The sequence below is a fragment of the Ranitomeya imitator genome, chromosome 2 (assembly GCF_032444005.1).
Source record: "Ranitomeya imitator isolate aRanImi1 chromosome 2, aRanImi1.pri, whole genome shotgun sequence".
NCBI lineage: Eukaryota > Metazoa > Chordata > Amphibia > Anura > Dendrobatidae > Ranitomeya > Ranitomeya imitator.
Genome location: NC_091283.1, coordinates 571564810 through 571583420, shown reverse-complemented (window position 1 = coordinate 571583420; position 18611 = coordinate 571564810). Strand labels below are relative to the sequence as shown.

The window sequence follows — 18611 nt, the reverse complement described above, 5'->3', positions numbered from 1 at the left end:
GGCGTCATGGAAAGATCGCGTCCCTGCAGGCCGGGTGAAAGGGTTAACTCCCATTTCACCCGATCTGCAGGGACAGGGGGAGTGGTAGTTTAGCCCAGGGGGGGTGGCTTCACCCCCTCGTGGCTACGATCGCTCTGATTGGCTGTTGAAAGTGAAACTGCCAATCAGAGCGATTTGTAATATTTCACCCATTATAACGGGTGAAATATTACAATCCAGCCATGGCCGATGCTGAAATATCATCGGCCATGGCTGGAAATACTAGTGTGCCCCCACCCCACCCCTCCGATCGCCCCCCCACCCCCCCGATCTGGCCGGTACACTGCTCCGGCTCCCCTCCGCCCTGTGCTCCGCTCCCCCCCGTGCTCGTGTCCGCTCGCCCCGTGCTCCAATCACCCCCCCGTGCTCCAATCACCCCCCCTGCACTCCGATCCACCCCCCCCCGTGCTCCGTTCCACCCCCCCGTGCTCCGTTCCAGCCCCCCCGTGCTCCGTTCCACGCCCCCCGCGCTCCGTTCCACCCCTCCCGCGCTCCGATTCCCCCCCCCCGTGCTCCGATCCCCCCCCCCGTGGTCCCCCCCCACCCTATCATACTTACCGATCCAGCCGGGGTCCCGTCCGTCTTCTCCCGGGCGCCGCCATCTTCCAAAATGGCGGGCGCATGCGCAGTGCGCCCGCCGAATCTGCCGGCCGGCAGATTCGTTCCAAAGTGCATTTTGATCACTGAGATATAATCTATCTCAGTGATCAAAATAAAAAAAATAATAAATGACCCCCCCCCTTTGTCACCCCCATAGGTAGGGACAATAAAAAAATAAAGAAATTTTTTTTTTCCCACTAATGTTAGAATAGGGTTAGGGTTAGGGTTAGGGGTAGGGGTAGGGTTAGGGGTAGGGTTAGGGGTAGGGTTAGGGTTAGGGGTAGGGGTAGGGTTAGGGTTAGGGGTAGGGTTAGGGTTAGGGGTAGGGCTAGGGTTAGGGCTAGGGTTAGGGTTAGGGTTAGGAATGTGCACACGTATTCTGGTCCTCTGCGGATTTTTCCGCTGCGGATTTGATAAATCCGCAGTGCTAAACCGCTGCGGATTTATGGCGGATTTACCGCGTTTTTTTCTGCGCATTTCACTGCGGTTTTACAATTGCGATTTTCTATTGGAGCAGTTGTAAAACCGCTGCGGAATCCGCACAAAGAAGTGACATGCTGCGGAATGTAAACCGCTGCGTTTCCGTGCAGTTTTTCCGCAGCATGTGTACAGCGATTTTTGTTTCCCGTAGGTTTACATTGAACTGTACACTCATGGGAAACTGCTGCGGATCCGCAGCGTTTTCCGCAGCGTGTGCACATACCTTTAGAATTAGGCTATGTGCACACGGTGCGGATTTGGCTGCGGATTCGCAGCAGTGTTCCATCAGGTTTACAGTACCATGTAAACATATGAAAAACCAAATCCGCTGTGCCCATGGTGCGGAAAATACCGCGCGGGAACGCTGCGTTGTATTTTCCGCAGCATGTCAATTCTTTGTGCGGATTCCGCAGCGTTTTACACCTGTTCCTCAATAGGAATCCGCAGGTGAAATCCGCACAAAAAACACTGGAAATCCGCGGAAAATCCGCAGGTAAAACGCAGTGCCTTTTACCCGCAGATTTTTCAAAAATGGTGCGGAAATATCTCACACGAATCCGCAACGTGGGCACATAGCCTTAGGGTTAGGGTTGGAATTAGGGTTGTGGTTAGGGTTAGGGGTGTGTTGGGGTTAGTGTTGTGGTTAGGGGTGTGTTGGGGTTAGGGTTGTGATTAGGGTTATGGCTACAGTTGGGATTAGGGTTAGGGGTGTGTTGGGGTTAGTGTTGGAGTTAGAATTGAGGGGTTACCACTGTTTAGGCACATCAGGGGTCTCCAAACGCAACATGGCGCCACCATTGATTCCAGCCAATCTCGTATTCAAAAAGTCAAATGGTGCTCCCTCACTTCCGAGCCCTGACGTGTGCCCAAACAGTGGTTTACCCCCACATATGGGGTACCAGCATACTCAGGACAAACTGCGCAACAATTACTGGGGTCCAATTTCTCCTGTTACCCTTGTGAAAATAAAAAAATGCTTGCTAAAACATAATTTTTGAGGAAAGAAAAATGATTTTTTATTTTCACGGCTCTGCGTTGTAAACGTCTGTGAAGCACTTGGAGGTTCAAAGTGCTCACCACATATCTAGATAAGTTCCTTGGGGGGTCTAGTTTCTAAAATGGGGTCACTTGTGGGGGGTTTCTACTGTTTAGGCACACCAGGGGCTCTGCAAACGCAACGTGACACCCGCAGACCATTCCATCAAAGTCTGCATTTCAAAAGTGACTACTTCCCTTCTGAGCCCCGACGTGTGCCCAAACAGTGGTTTACCCCCACATATGGGGTATCAGCGTACTCAGGAGAAACTGGTCAACAACTTTTGGGGTCCAATTTCTCCTGTAACCCTTGGGAAAATAAAATATTCTGGGCTAAATAATTATTTTTGAGGAAAGAAAACGTATTTATTATTTTCACGGCTCTGCATTATAAACTTCTATGAAGCACTTGGGGGTTCAAAGTGCTCATCACACATCTAGATAAGTTCCTTTCAGGGTCTAGTTTCCAAAATGGGGTCACTTGTGGGGGGTTTCTACTGTTTAGGCACATCAGGGGCTCTGCAAACGCAACGTGACGCCCGCAGAGCATTCCATCAAAGTCTGCATTTCAAAACGTCACTACTTCAATTCCAAGCCCCGGCATGTGCCCAAACAGTAGTTTACCCCCACATATGGGGTATCACCGTACTCAGGAGAAACTGGACAACAAATATTGGGGTCAAATTTCTCCTGTTACCCTTGGGAAAATTAAAAAATTCTGGGCTAAATAATTATTTTTGAGGAAAGAAAACGTATTTATTATTTTCACGGCTCTGCATTATAAACTTCTATGAAGCACTTGGGGGTTCAAAGTGCTCACCACACATCTAGATAAGTTCCTTTGGGGGTCTAGTTTCCAAAATGGGGTCACTTGTGGGGGGTTTCTACTGTTAAGCCACATCAGGGGCTCTGCAAACGCAACGTGACGCCCACAGAGCATTCCATCAAAGTCTGCATTTCAAAACGTCACTACTTCACTTCCGAGCCCCGGCATGTGCCCAAACAGTGATTTACCCCCACATATGGGGTATCAGCGTACTCAGGAGAAACTGGAAAACAACTTTTGGGGTCAAATTTCTCCTGTTACCCTTGGGAAAATAAAAAATTGCAGGCTAAAAGATCATTTTTGAGAAAATAATTTTTTTTTTTATTTTCATGGCTCTGCGTTATAAACTTCTGTGAAGCACTTGGGGGTTCAAAGTCCTCACCACACATCTAGATTAGTTCCTTTGGGGGTCTAGTTTCTAAAATGGTGTCATTTCTGGGGGATCTCCAATGTTTAGGCACACAGGGGCTCTCCAAACGTGACATGGTGTCCGCTAATGATTGGAGCTAATTTTCCATTTAAAAAGCCAAATGGCGTGCCATCCCTTCCGAGCCCTGCCGTGCGCCCAAACAGTGGTTTACCCCCACATATGGGGTATCAGCGTACTCAGGACAAACTGGACAACAATATTTGCGGTCCAATTTCTCCTATTATCCTTGGCAAAATAGGAAATTCCAGGCTAAAAAATCATTTTTGAGGAAAGAAAAATTATTTTTTATTTTCATGGCTCTGCGTTATAAACTTCTGTGAAGCACCTGGGGGTTTAAAGTGCTCAATATGCATCTAGATAAGTTCCTTGGGGGGTCTAGTTTCCAAAATGGGGTCACTTGTGCAGGAGCTCCAATGTTTAGGCACACAGGGGCTCTCCAAACGCGACATGGTGTCCGCTAACAATTGGAGCTAATTTTCCATTCAAAAAGTCAAATGGCGCGCCTTCTCTTCCGAGCCCTGCCGAGTGCCCAAACAGTGGTTTACCCCCACATATGAGGTATCGGCGTACTCGGGAGAAATTGCCCAACAAATTTTATGATCCATTTTATCCTACTGCCCATGTGAAAATGAAAAAATTGAGGCGAAAAGAATTTTTTTGTGAAAAAAAATTACTTTTTCATTTTTACAGATCAATTTGTGAAGCACCTGAGGGTTTAAAGTGCTCACTAGGCATCTAAATTAGTTCCTTGGGGGGTCTAGTTTCCAAAATGGGGTCACTTGTGGGGGAGCGCCAATGTTTAGGCACACAGGAGCTATCCAAACGCGACATGGTGTCCGCTAACGATGGAAATAATTTTTCATTCAAAAAGTCAAATGGCGCTCCTTCCCTTCCGAGCCTTACCATGTGCCCAAACAGTGGTTTACCTCCACATGTGAGGTATTGGTGTACTCAGGAGAAATTGCCCAACTCATTTTAGGATCCATTTTATCCTGTTGCCCACGTGAAAATGAAAAAATTGAGGCTAAAAGAATTTTTTTGTGAAAAAAAAGTACTTTTTCATTTTTACGGATCAATTTGTGAAGCACCTGGGGGTTCAAAGTGCTCACTATGCATCTAGATAAGTTCCTTGGGGCGTCTAGTTTCCAAAATGGGGTCACTTGTGGGGGAGCTCCAATTTTTAGGCACACGGGGGCTCTCCAAACGTGACATGGTGTCCGCTAAAGAGTGGAGCCAATTTTTGATTCAAAAAGTCAAATGGCGCTCCTTCCCTTCCAAGCCCTGCCATGCGCCAAAACAGTGGTTTACCCCCACATATGAGGTATCAGCGTACTCAGGACAAATTGGACAACAACTTTCATGGTTCAGTTTCTCCTTTTACCATTGGGAAAATAAAAAAATTGTTGCTAAAAGATAATTTTTGTGACTAAAAAGTTAAATGTTCATTTTTTCCTTCCATGTTGCTTCTGCTGCTGTGAAGCACCTGAAGGGTTAATAAACTTCTTGAATGTGGTTTTGAGTACCTTGAGGGGTGCAGTTTTTAGAATGGTGTCACTTTTGGGTATTTTCAGCCATATAGACCCCTCAAACTGACTTCAAATGTGAGGTGGTCCCTAAAAAAAATGGTTTTGTAAATTTCGTTGTAAAAATGACAAATCGCTGGTCGAATTTTAACCCTTATAACTTCCTAACAAAAAAAAATTTTGTTTCCAAAATTGTGCTGATGTAAAGTAAACATGTGGGAAATGTTATTTATTAACTATTTTGTGTCACATATCTCTCTGGTTTAACAGAATAAAAATTCAAAATGTGAAAATTGCGAAATTTTCAAAATTTTCGCCAAATTTCCGTGTTTATCACAAATAAACGCAGAATTTATTGACCTAAATTTACCACTAACATGAAGCCCAATATGTCACGAAAAAACAATCTCAGAACCGCTAGGATCCGTTGAAGCGTTCCTGAGTTATTACCTCATAAAGGGACACTGGTCAGAATTGCAAAAAACGGCAAGGTCTTTAAGGTCAAAATAGGCTGGGTCTTGAAGGGGTTAAATAATTAAGAAAAAACAGCGTGGCGACCCCTCTATTCTTAATAAACAGCCTTTACTAATGCTGATAGCTGAGGGTTGCAGCCCCCAGCTGTGAGTTTTGCCTGGATGGCTATCAAAAATACAGGGAAGCCATGCCAAATTTGTTATTTATTTATTTATTTATTTATTTATAGCACATGCGGTAGGTGATGAATACTCCTGTAATGATATTATGAATGTGCTCTTATTCAAAAGTACCCTTCTAGAATTTTCCATAGTTTACACACACACACACACACACACACATTCAGGGCTGCTGCATCTTCCTGTCTTTGTAAGTGACATGCCAGCCCCGACACGCAGCAAATTTGACCCAAACTTTTTCCCCAGCTCCTTCTTCCTGCTGACAATACAGCTGTATTGTGAAACTCCAGTGTGTGATTCCTCCACCTCTCCCTCCTGCATGCAGCTGGGAAACTGAAAGTATAGTGTATCAGCACATGGCAATCTCTTTGTCTAGATACAGTGGTCCTTTAAGACCAAATATATTAGCACAGAATATTCATAGAAATAGAAAGCCCATATTTCTGGAAACCACAGGGACAGGGCTCCCATCTGGTGGGTTTTGGGAGCTCAGCGCCTAGCAGAACCTGAGAAACGCATTACTGCTTTCCCGAGTCACATAGCTAAGTCATGTTTGGACTTAAATGAACGGCAACTTCATACTTGGAAAGATGATAGTTCTGTCGCCCGTCTACAAGCCTCGCAGACCGAGTTATGACAGCTATGAGCTTTTTAAGGTTTTCCATAACTTTCCCAGGGGGTGTATCCAGCCCTTCAGTGATGTCACAAGCAGAGGGTATAAGAGTTCAACCTAATTTTAGGGACCTTTAGTCTTTTGCCCAGGAAGTCAGCTAACAGAAACTCTGTAAACACTGCCTAATCTTTTTGGAGTAAAAGCTATAATATTTACTGGCTTCGCTTCCCTTGTTCTAAAACGTACCTCCAATGTCCTCTGAAGTAAATGATGCTACTGATTGGGTTGGCTCCTGACCCACTATTAATCATAGGAATAGGAGGTGGTGGCAGCAGAGCAGTCTGAGCTTCTTGGGTATAGCTGGCAGTGATGGAAAGGGGTTTATAAGAGTATTGCCCAGTTACGGCAGGGAATAGGTATATCGCCCTCACTGCAGCGTGCCCAGTAGCCAGTACATGACCAGGCAGCCTATCTGGAGACTAATTAACCTAGGTGCAGTTCCCTGACTGACCTGAGGGTAAGAGGGGTGCCAGAGAGCTGCAAGTTCCACCCGGAACTGGGAAGTGGGATAGAAATAAATCCCTGAAGAAAGAACAGGGGCAGCCAAACAACTCCCATCAGAGCGCCTGCTCTCACTGTTATTAGCGGCAGCAGGTGTAGGCTGATGGGAGTAATAGTCCCATCAGCCGCCATCTGCTGTCGCTGTTATCGGCTGAATACAACTCTCATTATTCTCCCCTGCTCGCACTGGTCACTGGCAGAGAATGATGACAGCTGTCTTCAGTGCTAATTGTACTGCTGCTACTCAGGCGCCGGTACATGTCACACAGGCATCCCTGTGTGTCATACGTGTGCCCGTGTGAGGGATGTTTTGTAGCCTGTGCTGCTGTTAAAAAACAGACATGTCAGTGTACTTTGCCCACGGACTCACGGTCCGTGGAAACACTCTGACATGTGCACAGACCCATTCACTTGAATGGGTCTACATGTGTACGTGTCTCCGGTATGTGTGAAAACTGTCACCACACGTACTGGAGACATTGACATTGTGAAAAAGGCCTGAGAGAGAGTTGTGCATCACATTCAGAGCCCCCCAAGTAAAGACATCCAGCTCCAGCCTCCCCCACACTAGTGACACCCAAAACCTCCGTTATTGCTATAAAGACAGCCAAAGCTTCCCCATAGAAATCACACCGTGGCAGTATACTTGCATCTAGTGGTTCTCTCCTAACCTTCATTCGGTATTTTTGCATCAAGCACTCTCACCATGTTATCGTATCCAGCTTTAAGCAACCCTTCTATCTGGCAGTATCATCCTATGTCTAGGGTACCTCTTTCCTTAAATGGGTGGTCCACTATTAGGAAAACCCCTTCTTGATCTAAATATCTGGCCCCGATAAAATAAAAAAGCTTTTACTCACCTCCCATGCCAGCATAGTTCCAGCAGTGTCGGCACTCATGTTCCCAAGGCCCTCATATGGTTGTTTTAACATGTGAGCCTGGCACCCAATTAGCGCCAAGCTCATGTATTGGACAACCCCTTTAATTTATCTCTCAAGGGCCAGTAAATACTCATGGAAATCACCATCTGAACACCTTTTCTTCATACCTCTTACTAGACCTGGTGTTCATGCGCCAAGCTGGCAGACAGCCTCGAGCCACGCAAAAGCAAGCGAGACCCAAGTGGCTCCTGAGCTACAGGTTGAGGATCCCTGCCCTAGAACATGCTCTCACCACAGCCAGGATGGAGACAAACACTGTATCCACTGTGACAATCAATGGCTTTGTCCAGTCATTTTTTGGCATAGACATTAATAGCAGATTTTCACGTTCTGTGATATTAAGATACTCGACAACATCATAGTGCTTGCACGTCTGATTTGGCAATGTTCCAGGGGGGTAATCTGGAAAGGCAAATGAAAAAGGGAGATAATGGATTGTATGATAATGTAGTACATGACAGTTGTGTATGTTCTTATACTTTTTAGACAATACCGTAGGTTAAACAGAGAAACAAATGTTTTGCTACCATAAAAATGTGTATTGGTTATGAGCAGACAAATTAATACTAATTTATGCAACAAATACTACTATTCTCAGGCTTTAATACCAAAAAATATTGAAAAAAAGGGATGCAAATGGGAGCAGAGTACAAAGTATAATTTTTTTTTTTTTAAGTTACAATCAAGATGAATAACCAATTCAATATAGCTACCATAAGCATAGGACAATGTAAAACAAATCACGGACAATCGGGAAAAACCAAACAAAATAAAAGAAAGAAAAGCCAACCAAAAAGTCCAAAGAAATATATTTTATTGCTTGCGAAAAAGCTCAAATCAGAGACAATAATGGAAGAACAATGTGAGCAAGGACAATACCAAATTGTAAAAAAATACAAGGACGCACATCCACATATGATATATACATATATGAAATAGATCAAACAGAAATAGCAAATGCTACTGTTAAAAAGCTAAAAAAGTGTAAAATAAGAAGTGACAAAAATATATAAAAAATTGTATATTGCATAAATAACGCAAAAAAAATCTGAAAAATGTGCACCATAAAATACTAAGTGCATCCTTGTGGAACACGGAGCAAATCTTAATAATAAAATCAATGCTTAATAATCAAGTGTGCAAAAATAAAGTGCCAATACATTAGCAATGCTGATAAAGAATGAAGTGAATAAAAGCATAGTACATAATTAAGCGACCATAAATGTGCTTACACAAATGAGGCAGTCACTCTCACTGTGGATGGCGTGCTGACCCGATGCGCGTTTCAGCTTGTAGCATTCGTCAGGGAGTGGTCTAATTCATATCTATATCTATAATTGTCTAAGAGTCTGTTTGTAACCCTCGACCAATCAATGAACTACATACATATACTAGAGAGAATAACATGAAGGACAGTCTGTGAGGGAGAGAATAACATGGAGGACAGTCTGTGAGGGAGAGAATAACATGGAGTACAGTCTGTGAAGGAGAGAATAACACGGAGGACAATCTGTGAGGGAGAGAATAACATCATGGAGGACAGACTGTGAGGGAGCGAATAACATGGAGTTCAGTCTGTGAAGGAGAGAATAACATGGAGGACAGTGTGAGGGAGGGAATAACATGGAGGACAGTCTGTGAGGGAGTGAATAACATGGAGGACAGTGTGTGTGAGGGAGAGAATAACATGGAGGACAGTCTGTGAGGGAGAGAACAACATGGAGGACAGTGTGTAAGGGAGAGAATAAAAATGTTCCCCATTTTTAAGTTTATCATATGGTAAAATAAATGTTGTCTTTGAAAACTATAAGTTATCCTGTAGAAAACAAGCTGTCATACAGCAATAGATGACTAATAAAGTTTTGACTCTTAAAATAAAGACAGGAGAAAAACAATGGCAGTGTGTCCAATGGGTTAAAAAAATAAATGTAAGCACCAATGTTTATATGAATACTAGATGGTGGCCCGATTCTAACGCATCGGGTATCTACTATATAATCGTCTAATTCTGTCTGTTTGTCTGTAACGGAAATCCCACGTCGCTGATTGGTCTCACCAGCTGCCCGCGACCAATCAGTGACAGGTGCAGTTCGGCCGTGAATTGCCACTGGATTTGAACCCTGCTGCGCTGATTGGTTGCGCCCGGCCGGCCGCGACCAATCAGTGATATTGGTGCTGGATTTAAACACCGCTTCACTGATAATGTATATATTTTACCCAGAAAATCCTGTGTATTCATTGCATTATTCTTTAATCTTCATAAATAAACTACATACATATTCTAGAATACCCGATGCGTTAGAATTGGGCCACCATCTAGTATGTATATATCATATGTGGATGTGCGTCCTTGTATTTTTACAATTTTTACAATTTGGTATTGTCCTTGCACACATTGTTCTTCCATTATTGTCTCTGATTTTAGCTTTTTAGCAAGTAATAAAATATATTTCTTTGGACTTTTTGGTCGGTTTTTCTTTCTTTTATTTTATTCTTAGGCTTTTCAGCGTAGTCAGAACAATAACTGAAAATTATATTTATATTAAATGGATTGTCCAGTACTTAGATATAGATAACATAGCTTCAGGATAGGTCATCAATACCAGATCGATGGGTTGTCCATTTTTTTAAGAAAGAGCACTATTCAAATCGATTGGGGTCTTACACCTGGCACCCCACCAATAAGCTATGCTCGTTCCTTCAATGCGAGTTGAGCTGCAGCACCCAAGAAATTCCACTCTACAGTTGTACAGAGAGGTGCTGTTCTAGGTACAGTATCAACACCCATCCAATATGGGAGCTGCAAACAACTGATCTGTGCCAGGTGTCAGACCCCAACGATTTGGATGGGTCAACAAAATATCTACCGTAAGTACTGGACAACCCCTTTAACCACAGCTATGAAAATCATTTGTAAAACGTTGTTTTATTTTGTTAGAATTTTAGGAGGTTTAAAAATGTAGCAGTAATTTTTCATTTTTCATTTTACAAAACCTATTTTTTTAGGGACCTTTTCAGTTTTGAAGTGACTTTGGGGGTCCTGTATATTGGAAACCCCCCAAAGTGATAAGATTTTAAAAACCGCACCCCTCAACGTATTCATAATTGCTTTCAGGTAGTTTATTAACCCTTCTGGTGCTTTTCAGGAATTAATGCAATGTGGCATAACAGGAATGAAGAAGTTTATTTTTACCATAAAAATGTTGGTAACTTCTGAACAGGCCGCTAAAACCGGCAGACTCCAAGTTCATTATCTGGCCATGAATTTCCATCACAAACACTGAGACCACATGATGAAGATCTCAGGGTGCCGAGGGCATTAAAGAGGGATCCCCACACTCTGTTAACCATCTAGATGCTGTAGTCATTATTGACAGCTGCATTTAAGGGGTTAAGTGCTATTGTCGGTACCAACACTGATCATGGCTGATGAAGCAAGTTGTCAGCTACAGTGTACCACTGATCATGGCTGATGAAGCAAGTTGTCAGCTACAGTGTACAGCCGACAGCTACAGGATTGTCACCCCGCAGGGGAATGCTATTCTCTTATATCTCAGGACAGTAAAAAGACGTATTGGTGGCCACTAAGGTATTAGAGGGAACCTCTCAGCAAAAGAAACCTGTTTTTATCTGCAGACATAGTGCAGGTAATTACTGTTTTAAACATGTGCAGCAATCTAATGGAAGAACAACTACAGGGAGAAAATTAATTATATTCTCCCTGCAGCCACTTGCTTCTGTTCATCTGAGCGCACTATTACCGCCTCATTGAATGGCATCCTGCTCTGCACACACAACAGGTACAGTATACTGCAATACTGAAAGCACCGCCCTGGCATTTTTTTATTGCACCTGTAGTGGTATGACATATTACTGTTTCCTGCCCTTAGTAAAATGCTGATCAGCTGCCGTCCTCGCTTCCTGACCGACCCGAAGCCAGAGGTAATGGTCGCAAGATCTCAATGTAAGTCTATGAGAGCCTCGTTCTGGCCTCGTTCTGGCTTTCATAAACTTACAATGAAAAGTGATATCTGGTCCACCCAGCATGCACTGGAGTGCTTCACATCTGCAGAAGACCGACTGCAGCCGTGTCGAGAACAGAAGAAGACGGCAGCTGATAAGTATTTAACTAGAGCAGAGAAAATGCATTAGTGACACCACTCTGTCGGTGAAAGTGATACATGAAGCATTGTAGGGTACGATATAAGAGATCAGGTTCATATATTTTCAATTCCGAAAGTATGAGAAGATTGAAAAAAAAACCTCACATTTCCATTTACAAAATATTGTGCTTTTTTTAAAATTATTTTTGCTTGATAAAAAAAAATTAAAAAATATATATTTTTTTGTCTCCAAGAGCCATACATTTTTCTATAGACAGCTTTGCGTGGGTTTGTTTTTTTGTAGTAGTTTACTTTTACACTGGTATCATATTAGGTTACACGTGAGTTTTTGATTGCTTTTTAGTTCACTCTTTATAAGGCTTCATTTTCACATCCGTGTTTAAACACATATGTGAAAAAATATCACCAGTGTGATCAGTGTTTTGGATCGGTGTGTCATCAGTGTATAGTTTGTTTTTATCCATCAGTGTCATCAGTGTTTTCACAGATAGATAAATAAATTACAAAGCTTCTCCTATACTTTGCAGTGTTAAAAATGGATGGAACACTGATGCCATCCATGTGCTGTACGTGTTTTATCACGACCCATCTGTGATACTGGGAAAAGCGGACATTTTTAGCACGAACACACAGTCTGTAAAAATATACAGATATGTAAATCGCCATAGATTATAATTTTTACCCCATTCATAGCATAGGAATTATGTATCCATCTGCGAAACATACTGCAGCTGATATCAGCGTTTCCACAGAATGAACAGAATAAAAGAAAAAAACAACTAATAAAGAAATGACTAAATAAAAGTCCTATGTACCTATAAAATGATACCTATAAAAACATGAACTCATCCTGCAAAAAATAAGCCCATACACAGCTCTGTCTGTAGAAAAATGAAAAAGTTAAGGCTTTCAGATGAAGACCCCCAAAAACGCATTATTTTTGTGTTTCTAGTAGGTTTTTTATTAAGCAAAGATATATAAACACACACAGACACATAGTGATTTTGGTATTTCCCCCCCAAAAAAACAAACCTCTCCCGGTACTGCTATTATTCTTACACCCACTCTAATAAGGAAAGTTGAATCAATATTCTTCACTTACCCCAAATGAGCATTATTACAACAAAATAAGTCGCTTTATTGAAAAATGAAAATGTGTTTGGGTGATAGAATTTCACAAGGAAAAAATGAAATAAATTGTCAGGTGCTTATTTCACATTCACTTTCTTATCCATACTATCAAACAGAAAGTATTCCAAATATTAAAACTAAAGAGAACATAACAAGCACTATACATACCGGCTAACAGACACAAGAGCAGCAGCCACATTGTTCCAGCGTTCCTAGCAGTCTGTCGATAAAGAAGGAAGGAGCATTTATACTGAGCAGCGAGAAGCTGATGATAAGTCTGCATCAATTTCCAATCTCTTGTGTATTCGCTACACATTCTCTAATATTGATTTTGCTTATCATGATGATTTTAAAGTGCAAAAGTTTTGTTCTGTTAAGATGTTAATACATTTTAGAGTACTTTAAGACACTTAAGATCTCCAAAAATTACTATTTTCGGGTAACGCTGGATGACTGGAATAACGCTTTTTTCTCCTGCAGTTATTTCTTCTATGAATGGTGTACTGTTAGACATATAGGGGCCGATGGAATAAATCAATTGTTTTTTCAGATTGGACTTTTTGCATCTCACATTTGTCAAACTTTTGCTCCTTTTTTTTAGTCCGGCGTCACACTAGGCGTACGAAAATACGGTCCGTTTTTTACGGCCGTAATATGCAGAAATGTTCCCAAAATAGTGATCCGTACCTCATCCGTAGGCAGGGTGTGGCAGCGTATTTTGCGCATGGCATCCTCCGTATGCAATCCATATGGCATCCGTACTGCGAGATTTTCTCGCCGGCTTTCAAAACAGACATGCAATGGATCCATGGGCTCAAATATTCGTTAAGGCCGGTTTCACACGTCCAGATAATTCCAGTACCGTATAAAATCGGTACTGGAGGTGTCCGTGTGCTCACGTGGCACATCAGTGTGGCACACGTGTGGCACACGTGTGCCGCCCGTGTGCCCACTGGGTACCACACGCACCATGTTGAATCCGCGATTCATATCTTCCCTGCAGCAGCGTTTGCTGCAGAGAAAATATGAATAATAGTGTTTAAAATAAAGATCTATGTGTCCCCAGCCCTCCCACCCCCTGTGCGCCCCCCCGCTGTTCTGAAAATACTCACCCGCCTCCCTCGTTGGCTGTCGCTGCTTCCTGGTCTGGCCGCATCTTCTCCTGTATGTGGTCACGTGGGGCCGCTCATTTACAATAATGAATATGCGGCTCCACCTCCCATAGGGGTGGAGCCGCATATTCATTACTGTAATCTGCGGCCCCACGTGACCGCCCCACGTGAAACAGGCCTAAAACATATATACTGTGAGAAAATATTCAGAAAAACTCCCACGCTCGAGATCATCTGAGGTTATGCCAGCAGGGGGCGCAGCACCGCAAGTCTAGGTAGCTACGTTCCCCTGCTTTCCATTCATTCCCCGGGTTTTTACAGGCAGGGGCGGCTGCATTAGCAGGCTTCTGCTTGTAAAATTATTTAACCCCTTCAGATGGATTTACAGCGTGGGACAAGACTGAATGATGGAAGGTATTGGATATTGTTGATTTTTAATTTTAACTTTGTGTCAGGTGACAAGGGTCTTCAATTGGATTGAGAGTATAATAAACTATTACAAAACCCTGTGTCTTTATTTCAATAAAATACTTTATTCCTAATGTGTGTATTTTATTAACCATTTACTACTATTGGATTAATAATGGATAGGTGTCTTATTGACGCCTCTCCATTATTAACCTGGCTTAATGTCACCTTACAATAGCAAGGTGACATTAACCCTTTATTACCCCATATCCCACGGCTACAGGGGAGTGGGAAGAGAGTGGCCAAGTGCCAGAATAGGCGCATCTTACAGATGTGCCTTTTCTGGGGTGGCTGGGGGCAGATGTTTTTAGCCAGGGGGGAAAGGGCAAATAACCATGGTCCCTCTCTAGGCTATTAATATCTGACCTCAGTCACTGGCTTTCCCACTCTGGCAGAGAAAATTGCGTGGGAGCCCACGCCAGTTTTTTCTGTGATTTAACCCTTTATTTTAACAGCTAGAGTCCCAAAATTTTGCACACATACACTTCTAACATTAGTAGTGAGGAATATGTAAAAAAATACGGGATATGAAATGGTTTACTGTATGTAAACCATGTCTCATATCCTTTCGGGTTTGTGAAGGAGATAGCAAAAGCTGGCAATTGAATTACCGGCTTTTCTGCTATCTTGTGCTGTATTCAGGGCCGGCGTCAGCACCGGCGTACCCGGGCAAATGCCGGGGCCCTGGCGAGACAGGGGGGCCCATTCAAGGCCGGCGTTAAGGGCAGGCAGCTGCCAGTGCCCAGGACCACCGCTCCCCCAGGGGCCCTCAGCTAGCGGCACATCACGGAGCTGACTCGGCAGGGGAGGGGGAGCGGCCGGGGGCTGTCTAATTATGCTCACCTACTCCTGGCGGCTGGCGCGGTCCCTGCAGGTCCCCGGCTCCCCAGCTTCCTCCTGTACTGAGCGGTCACATGGTACAGCTCATTACAGTAATGAATATGCAGCTCCACCTCTCATAGGGGTGGAGCCGCATATTCATTACTGTAATGAGCGGTAACGGTGACCGCTCAATACAGGAAGAAGCTGTTGGCGCCGGGAAGCAGGGACTACACAGCGCCAGGAGCAGGTGAGTATAACGGGGAGGGGAGTGCAGCGCTGCGCGATATTCACCTGCTCCTCGTTCCAGCCGCCGCTCCGTCTTCCACGTCTTCAGCAGTAACGCTCAGGTCAGAGGGTGTGATTACGTGGTTAGTGCGCGCCCTCTGCCTGAGCGTCAGTGCAGAAGACGCTGAAGAAGATGGAGTGGCGGCTGGAACGAGGACAGGTGAATATTGAAAGTGACGGGGGCCTGAGCGACGGAGAGGTGAGTATGTGATTTTTTTTTTTATCGCAGCAACATCAAATGGGGCAAGTTTCTTTATGGAGCATCTTATGGGGCCATAGCGTTTGTGCAGCACTATATGGGGCAAGTGTCTGTATGGAGCATCTATGGGGCCATAACGTTTGTGCAGCACTATATGGGGCAAGTCTCACTATATACTACATGGCTGTTCTATATACTACGTGGGCCGTGTTATATACTATGTGGGCTGTTATATGCTACGTGGGCTGTGCTATATACTAGATGGCTGTTCTATAAACTACGTGGGCCGTGTTATATACTATGTGGCTGTGCTATATACTATATGGGCTGTGCTATATACCACGTGGATGTGTTATATGCTACGTGGACTGTTATATACTACATGGCTGTGTTATGTGCTATGTGGCTGTGCTATATACTACGTGGGCTATGTTATATACTACATGGCTGTGTTTATATGCGATGATGAATCGTGGTATGTGTTAAAGGGGGAGCCCACTGAGACTCAAAAACCTGGAGCTGGCCCTGGCTGTATTAAATATATATATATATGTGTGTCTCACTGACATATATATATATATATATATATATATATATATATATATATTAGCTGGTGGCCCGATTCTAACATTTTGGGTATTCTAGAATATGTAGGTAAAACCAAAAACACATGGGCCACCTGCATAGCGAACAAGTCTGTAGGAACCTGTTCACACCACCAAAGAACTTGAAAACACAAAAGCGCACAGAGAGGTCAAAAAATACTCTGTTGTAAAAAGGTCACAGTAAGTAAGCAAGTGCTAGTCAAAAAATGAAAAAATACAGGGTATTTAGTTAATACTTTTTTTTGCAAAAAAAGTATGTTAAGCTGCTCCACCAATCGCCAAGGTATACCCATAATAGAGCAGTCCTGTCTAATGTATATAATCCCTATCTGATGTATTTAAAAACCTGATCCGAAGGCCCCTTGAAGTCCTGGCCCTGTGTGCGGTGCACGCGGCAGCTTCCAGTCCCAGGGTTGGTATGAGCGCAGGACCTGTGATGACGTCGCGGTCACATGACCGTGACGTCATGGCAGGTCCTTCTCGCATAGCGTCCTTGGCACCGGAACCTGCTGCTTGCACTGCCGAGCACAGCGCGCGACCTTGGAAGGTGAGAATAACCTTTTTTTTTTATTGTTATTATTTGTAACATTAGATCTTTTTACTATTGATGCTACATACGCAGCATCAATAGTAAAAAGCTGGTCACATAGGGTTAATAGCTGCGTTAACGGACCGCGGGCATTAACCCTGTGTGAGCGCTCAGCGCTGACTGCAGGAAAGTAAAGCAGCCGCCATTTCGCTGCCAGACTATGGCCATCGCTGATTGGTCGTGGCAATGGTCGTGGGCATTTTGCCACGACCAATCAGCGACTTGGATTTTCATGACAGACAGAGGCTGCGACCAATGAATATCCGCGACAGACAGAAGGACAGACGGAAGTGACCCTTAGATAATTATATAGTAGATAGACTGTATATATGTTTTAACGAATATTTGAGTCCATGGATCCATTGTATGTCTGTTTTGCAAGCCGGCGAGAAAATCTCGCTGTACGGATGCCATAGAGTACATACGGAGGATGACATGCGCAAAATACGCTGACACACCCTGCCTACGGATGACATACGGATCACTATTTTGGGAACATTTCTGCGTATTACGACCGTAAAGAAAACGGACCGTATTTTCATACGCCTAGTGTGACGCCGGCCTTATTATTGTGATGATTTTTTTTTGTTGTTCAACGTATAAAAAACAGAAAAGAAAAAATTGCCGAATAAGAAACCAACGTCAGCATCGCAATAAGAAGTGTCCGGCCCAGTATGTACAGGCTCTCTGTCAGGCCCAGTATGCACAGGCTTTCTGTTCTGAGCAGCAGTCCTGTCAGTCAGTCACAACACTTGGATCAGGAGAGAGTTGCTGGTCTGATACAACCTGCAGTGAGCAGCAGACACACTGACCGCGTGGCCTAATGGATAAGGCGTCTGACTTCGGATCAGAAGATTGAGGGTTCGAGTCCCTTCGTGGTCGTTTTTTTTTTTCCTCTTTCGGTTTCTTGAGCTTCGGCTGTGATCCTGTATGTACCGCTCCATGCTGCATTCATAATACGCTAAGATTTTAGTATTTCCATATCACAAAAGTGTTTGTAAGTAAATCCCTTTGTATTGAATAGAATAGCCTGTAAAAAAAAATCACAAGATCTCATCTCAACATTGTTATTCTGCTTAATTTCTATTTGTTACCTAGAGAGGTGGATGAGGAGAGTGCAGCCCCAGTGGCCTAATGGATAAGGCACTGGCCTCCTAAGCCAGGGATTGTGGGTTCGAGTCCCATCTGGGGTGAGTAAGGATTTTTTTTTTTCTTTTTTTTTATTTATTTACATAATTTAAAGTTTATATGCATTTAGGACTTTTTTTTTCTAATTATGTGATCACATTAATAATTATATCTTTTACTATCTAAACCTCGACGTTTACAGTATACTCCTGCCATTACAGGAAGCACCAGTAGAGGGAGTCATCGCTCACATTGTGCTTCTCCATGCTTAGTTTACATTAGAAGGGAGCGTTTTCCTCGATGTATGTTTGTCCCTTTCTGGTATCCGTAGTATATCTGTGAGCTATTATATATTTCTGTGGTCTGGAACTTCTTTTGTTTCAATTTATCTCGATCTTGTGTTTTATCTTTTATTAGCTATATACATTCAGCTCCAATTCACCATCA

General features: G+C 43.4%; 1 protein-coding gene and 2 non-coding genes across 3 annotated transcripts in view; 2 read left to right on the top strand and 1 right to left on the bottom strand.

Annotated features, from left to right (window-relative positions):
* LOC138667597 (5-hydroxytryptamine receptor 3A-like) overlaps positions 1–13176 on the bottom strand; it is a 48195-nt gene extending 35019 nt beyond the window's left edge. Inside the window, exons 1-2 of the mRNA XM_069755734.1 lie at positions 13125–13176; positions 7934–8103 (exon numbers count right to left, since the gene is read on the bottom strand). Coding sequence (XP_069611835.1) covers positions 7934–8103; positions 13125–13155 — 201 coding nt within the window. The 5' untranslated portion in view covers positions 13156–13176. The remainder of the gene's footprint in view (positions 1–7933; positions 8104–13124) is intronic.
* Positions 13177–17845: 4669 nt separating this feature from the next.
* TRNAR-UCG (transfer RNA arginine (anticodon UCG)) lies at positions 17846–17918 on the top strand. Its single transcript has one exon. It is a non-coding gene; the product is annotated as a tRNA-Arg (tRNA).
* Positions 17919–18156: 238 nt separating this feature from the next.
* TRNAR-CCU (transfer RNA arginine (anticodon CCU)) lies at positions 18157–18229 on the top strand. The gene has a single exon. It is a non-coding gene; the product is annotated as a tRNA-Arg (tRNA).
* The last annotated feature ends 382 nt before the right edge of the window (positions 18230–18611 follow it).